Below are 6537 nucleotides of genomic sequence, written 5' to 3' on the forward strand. Positions count from 1 at the left end.
TTTCTGCATCATTCAATACTTTGCCCAGAGAATCCTTCAATAATGAAAGTGGAGGCTTGAATTTTTCTTCAGTTCCCTCAACTTGAGAAATGCTGATCATGTTCTTCCCTTTTGGTTTTCTAATTCCAGATCTTTGCACATTTCATTGTAATATTTGACTTTATCTTCTTGAGCTGACCTTTGAAATTTTTTGTTCAGCTCTTGTACCTCCTCATTTCTTCAATTTGCTTTAGCATCTGTATACTGGAGAGCAAATTTCAGAGTCCCTTCTGACATCTATTTTGATTTTTTCCTTCTTTCTTATCTTCTTAATGACTTTTTGCTTTCTTCCTGTATGATGTTCTTGATGTCATCCCACAACTCTTCTGCTCTTTGGTTTTTAGTGTCTAATGTATCAAATCTGTTCTTTAGATGATCTCTAAATTCAGGTGGGATCTATTCAAGGTCATATTTTTGTTTTAATTTTCAGGTTCAGTATGAATTTGCATATGAACAATTCATACTCTGTTCCACAATCTGCCCTAGCCTTGTTTTGACTGATAAATGACTTTTCCACATTCTCTTTCTACAGATGTAGTCAATTTGATTTCTTTGTATTCCATCTGATGAGGTCTATGTGTATAGTTGTCTCTTTTATTGGCTTAAAACGATATTTGAAATGAACAAATCATTGGTTTTGCAGAATTCTTTCATGTGATCTCCAGCATCATTTCTATCACTAAGGCCATATATTCCAACTACTGATCCTTCCTATTTGTTTCCAACCTTTGCATTCCAATCACCAGTAATGATCAATACATCTTGATTGCATGTCTGATCAATTTCAGATTGAAGACATTGGTAGAATTCTTATATTTCAACCTCACTGGCTTTAGTGGTTGGTGGGTAAATTTGAATAATAGTGGTATTAACTGGTTGTCCCTTTAGGCGCATGGATATTATCTTATCCTATCCTAGACAGCATTGTACATCATGACATATCTTGATATGTTCTTTTTGACAATGAATGCAACACCATTCCTCTTCAATTTGTCATTCTTGGCAAAGTAAACCATGTCAGATTCAAAATGGCCACTACTAGTCCATTTCAGCTCACTAAGATATAGATATTTATGCATTCCATTTCACTTTTGACAATTTTCAACTTTCCTAGATTCATTTCCTTCCTAAATTCCATGTTCTGATTATTAATGGATGTTTACTGCTGTTTCTCTTCATTTTGACTTGTGCTCCATCAGCAAATGAAGGTCCCTAGGGCTTTACCACCCTAGGCTTTACTCTATTTGCATTATCATGGTCAACTCTACTCTGAGGAAGCTGCTCTTCCCCAGTAGCATTCTGAGTGCCTTCCAACCTGAGGTGCTCATTTTCTGGCACTATATCTGACAGTGTTTCTCTGCTATTCATAAGGTTTTCAGTGACTAAATATTCTAAAGTAGTTCATCTACTTCTTCCTAGTCTGTCTTCATCTGGAAGCTAATCTGATACCTGTCCACCGTAGTTGACCCTTCTGGTATTTTAAATATCCATGGCATAGCTTCCAGAATCACAGTGACTCACAGCCACCACAGTACGACAAACTGACAGACGAGTGGTGGCTCTGATACATGGTAGAAGCTAAAAAGGTTTGCTGAATGGATGAATGTTCTGGCTCTACTGAACTGAGAAATGTCTGCAATAATAGTTTGTTTAGGATGCTGGACCCTTCAAGTATCACAATCCTTTTATCCAGAATACTTGAGAAGTTGCCTGTAATTTGGATGAAGTTATTTGCATTCTCTACCATGGATTCTTTCTCAGATCGAGTCTGTACTCATAGTGATAAGAACTGGGCAGGTTAAAGGAACAAAATGCATAACCTTGGGTTATAGAAAATGTTGCTCATTTCCATTATTGCTGCTCATTGCACATATTCTGACAACTGTCTGAGAAGCTCTCTTATTAAGTTGGTGGTGTGAAGGGACTTCTACCTTAAATAGCTCAGCCTCTGAGGGTGGGACTGGCTTTAAATTCTTCTTGATTTTGTTCCTTTTAGGTGATTACCTTAGATTCTGTAGTACTGCTATAACAGAAATATCACAAGTGGATGGCCTTAACGAACATAGATTAATTTTCTCACAGTTTCGGAGGCCAGAGTGCTAGCTCAAAGGGAAGGCTTTCTGTCTCTGTTGGTTCTGGGTCCTTATTTCTTTTCCATTTTTGCTCCTCAGTTCCTTAATGATGATCACAATGATTTTCAAGATCTTCATAGAGCATGTAACTATTTTCCCCATCTATGCTTATTTGTTCCTGTGCCCAATCTGTCTTTTAAAATATATATATCAAGGACACACCCTACACTGATACGACCGTATTAACATAACAAAGAAACCCAATTCCCCCGAGGGGTTATAGTCATAGGTATAACAGCTAAAGGATAAGCACTGGACTGCTAAACACAAGGTCAGTGGTTCAAACCCACCAGTCACTTCTTGGAAACCCTATTTAGGGTCACTACGAGTCAGAACCCACTCGATGACACTTAACAACAATGGCAAGGAGTCCTGATGTGGCACTATGGAATAAGCACTAGAGTGCTAACCACAAGATTGGTGATTCAAACCCATCAGCTGCTCTTTGGAAACCCTAGACAGCGTCACTATGAGTCGAAACTGACTCCACAGCACTTAAAAACAATAATGGGAAGAAGTAAGGGAGGAAAAATGGAGGCTCTATGAATTAGTAGGGGTGCTGTGACTCTGTAAGGTATGCACTGGACTGCTAACTACAAGGTCTGCGGTTCAAGTCCACCAGCCACTCCTCAGGAGAAAGATGAGGCTTTAAGCTCTGATGAATATTTACAGCCTTGGAAACCCTATGCAGGGTCTCTATGAGAGCAAATTGACCCAACAACCCTTAACAACAGCAAATAATGAATTAATTAAGACCAAGTTGGTATAATGGAGTCCTGGTGTGGTGCTGTGGGTTAAAGCGCTAGACTGCAAAGTCATTTGAACTGCAAGGTCGGCGGTTCAAGCTCACCAGGCACTCCTTGGAAACCCTATACAGGGTCACTATGGGTTAGAACTGATTCGACAGCACTTAACAAAAACAAGGTGGTCTAGCATAGACCCAGCTATACACGGCTTATAGAAAATAGAACTTTGTTTATGCCTCAGACAACGATCCAGAAGTGAGCAGGCTAGGAAGGCAGGGTGGCTTTGCTCTGTGTCGTCTTTCACAGATCTGAAAACCTACTTCCCTTTTACCCCTCCATTCCATAGCTGTTATCCTTGTCTTCATGTCATAGTTTGGTCACTACTGTGTAAGCATTGGAACCTAGTAGAAGTGGAGGACAATTATTTTTTTCAGAGTGATATGGAAGTTGCACACATCACTTGTGCCAAAATTTTCCGGCAAAATTTTAGCTGCATCTAGCTACAGGAGGCTGGGTTATTAAGTTTCTGAGTGGTCATATGCCAACTAAAATTCTATGACTATGGAATAAGAAGAGACAAATTTGGGGAAGCAATAAACAGTCTACCTCACTCTGCAACAAAATAAGAGCAGTCAAAGGATGGTCAGACATTATCTTGTTGTTGCTGTTAAGTGTGTTGAGTCAGTTCCGACTCATAGTGACCCTGTATAGGGTTTCCAAGGAATGGTTAGTGAGCTTGAACTGCAGACCATAGGAGTTAAACCGGATTTGCAGTCCAGCGCATTAACCCACAGCAGCACACCAGGACTATTATACAGAGAGATGTAATAAACACCAGAACCCTTTTCTCTTTAAAAACGGTCTTATTTTCAACTAACTTTTTTCTTTATTCAGGTGCATTTTTTGAGACGAACCCTCTGAAAAACTTCCAGCAGTTGGATTTGGGAGGAAATTGTGTGAGCAGTGATGGATGGCTTGATTTCATGGGCGTATTTGAGAATCTTCAACAGTTAGTGTTTTTCGACTTCAGCACTGAAGGATTTTTACCCGATGCAGCATTAGTCAGAAAACTTAGCCATGTGTTATCAAAGCTGACTTTTTTGCAAGAAGCTAGGCTTGTTGGGTGGCAATTTGATGATGATGATCTCAGTGTTATTAAAGGTACTTTTAAACTAGTAACTGCCTAAATAAAAGACACTCTAAGCCAATAAGTGCTCTGAGGACCTCATGACTTTTAGCTTGATGATTTTTAAATGTTTGCTCATATAGTCCAAGAATCTGAAAGCACACCAACTCCATAGCAAGGCATTCTAAATATTATCCTTCTCAATAAGGTAGTATTTCCCTTTAACAAAGATCCCCTTTTAAACTTTCTTTTCCTTACTGATTTCAGGGTAGAAATCTGCTTTCTTAGTTTCATCATTTAGGATGAAAAGGAAAGGAAGCTAAGATGTGGCAGGAGCTGAAATTGATGGCATGTGCAATAGTTTCATCTCATCTCCCCTACTAGGGTGATCAGCTCCTTGAAGGATGGAACTCTTGTTCTTCTTGTTTCACTTGGCTGGAGAATAGCAGGAATAAAGATATTATATGCATGTTTACTTAGTACAGTGTCTGACATGTAGGAGAATCTCAGTAGTTGTTTGCTGAATATGAACTAATTTAACTATCACTAAATAGCTGCTGATAAAAGGATCAAAATTATTAAAAATCAGAGGGGGAAAAAGTCCAGGTATGTTCTTTAATCAAACAGTTTAATGAAAATGATTTGAACTGTAAAAAGCACTTTCTTATATCAGAAGCAGATCACACTCCCCAAAATGGACTAAAATTCTTTAATCAACCAAGAAAAAAAGAAAAGGGGCAGTCTTTAAGCAGCTAAATCTGCTAAATCAGATGCTTGGAATTTTGGACCTTTTCGGTAGCTGATGTATGTAATTGTAAGCTGTACCCTCAGAGACTGACAAAGAAAGGAAAGATATACTCCATTATTTTGTACCCTACAGAAGCTAAGGATCTTTGCTCCAAAATTCACCAAAATAGCCCTTCCATACAATAAATAGATATCTAAGAAAAAATCTATTTAACAGATTAAATTGAGGCAAAAAAACAAAAGCCTAAATGATGTTAGCCTGTGTTCATCATTTATTCTCATGGCACTTCAGATGAATGGCTTGGGTGTTGGTGTAGGGAACAGTAGGCCTATATGTTGAAGCAGTCACTACAACAAATTATGGGCACAATAATCTGTTAGGCAAGAGGCATATATTCTGAAGTTAGTTATAAAATTGTTGTTAAGTGTCAGCAAATCAGTTCCAATGCAAAGCAACCCTGTATAAGGTTTCCAAGGAACTGCTGTTGAGTTTGAACCACCAACCTTGGCAGGTAACAGTCCAGTACTTAAACTAGAGCACCACACCAGGGCCCCAGTAATACAATATTACAGATATTTTACAGATCAACTAATTCATTTCCTTCCCTAGCTTTACAGAAGAGAGAGTTCAGAGAAGTTAAATGACTTGCAGTGGTTACAAAACTATTTATACAGTGGCAAAATCAGAACAGGAACCCACATCTCTTAACTCCTAGTCCAGTGTTTTCCCCTTTATAATATAGTGACTTCTGAAAACACTGCTGATCACAGTTCATAGAGCTTGTTCTAAATCAGAAACCATAGGCCAAGAATCCAATGGAAACTTCTCTCTTTGTCTAGTGTTAAGTAACTCTGTGGCAAGTTCTAATAGTGAGGCTGCTGTCTAATACTAACACTTGCTGACCAAGTCCCTTGTTTTTATAACCAGAAAGTGGCCAAAGCTTTCAGTTTGTTGTACTCTGGTGGCTTGTGACTTGCCGTGATTCTGGAAGCTATGCTGCTGGTATTTTAAATACCAGCAGGATCACCCATGGTGGACAGGTTTCAGATGAGCTTCCAGACGAGGACAGACTAGGAAGAAGGAGTGACAAACTACTTCCTAATATTTAGTCACCGAAAACCTTATAAATAGCAGAGAAAAATTGTCAGATATAGTGCCAGAAAATGAGCCCCTCAGGTTGGAAGGCATTCAAAATGCTACTGGGGAAGAGCTGCCTCCTCAAAGTAGAGTTGACTGTGATGACGCGAATGGAATAAAGCCCCTGAGAGTAAAACCCTCGGTACCTTTATTTGCTGATGGGACACAGCTGAAAATGAAGAGAAACAGCTGTAAACATCCATTAATAATTGGAACATTGGATATACAAAGTATGAATCTAGGAAAATTAGAAATTGTCAAAAATGAAATGGAACACATCTAGGAAAATTAGAAATTGTCAAAATTAAATGGAACACATAAACATTGATATCTTAGGCATTAGTGAGCTAATCCAAATCTATTGATGATTACACTGAATGTCAATGGATTAAATGTACTAGTGAAGAGACACACAGTGACTGAATGAAAACAAGACACTTCAATATACTGCCTGCAAGAGACACACCTTACACACACAGACAAAAACAGACTAAAAGTTAAAAGGTGGAAAAAAATATACCAAGCTAACAGCAATAAAAAACAAGCAGGAGTGGCAATACTAATCTCTGATAAAATAAACTTTAAGGCAAAAACCACCATAAGAGATAA

At 38.4% G+C, this 6537-nt stretch overlaps 2 protein-coding genes across 2 annotated transcripts in view; one reads left to right on the plus strand and one right to left on the minus strand.

Moving 5' to 3' along the window:
* The window catches only part of NLRC4 (NLR family, CARD domain containing 4), a 47380-nt gene extending 43253 nt beyond the window's left edge, over positions 1-4127 (plus strand). Inside the window, exon 8 of the mRNA XM_006835275.1 lies at positions 3812-4127. Within this exon, the coding sequence (XP_006835338.1) occupies positions 3812-4104 (293 nt within the window). The 3' untranslated portion in view covers positions 4105-4127. The remainder of the gene's footprint in view (positions 1-3811) is intronic.
* A 660-nt stretch (positions 4128-4787) lies between these two features.
* The window catches only part of SLC30A6 (solute carrier family 30 (zinc transporter), member 6), an 87866-nt gene continuing 86116 nt past the window's right edge, over positions 4788-6537 (minus strand). Inside the window, exon 14 of the mRNA XM_006835276.1 lies at positions 4788-4877. Coding sequence (XP_006835339.1) covers positions 4788-4877 — 90 coding nt within the window. The remainder of the gene's footprint in view (positions 4878-6537) is intronic.

Source organism: Chrysochloris asiatica, unplaced genomic scaffold, assembly GCF_000296735.1.
Source record: "Chrysochloris asiatica unplaced genomic scaffold, ChrAsi1.0 scaffold00016, whole genome shotgun sequence".
NCBI classification, from domain to species: domain Eukaryota; kingdom Metazoa; phylum Chordata; class Mammalia; order Afrosoricida; family Chrysochloridae; genus Chrysochloris; species Chrysochloris asiatica.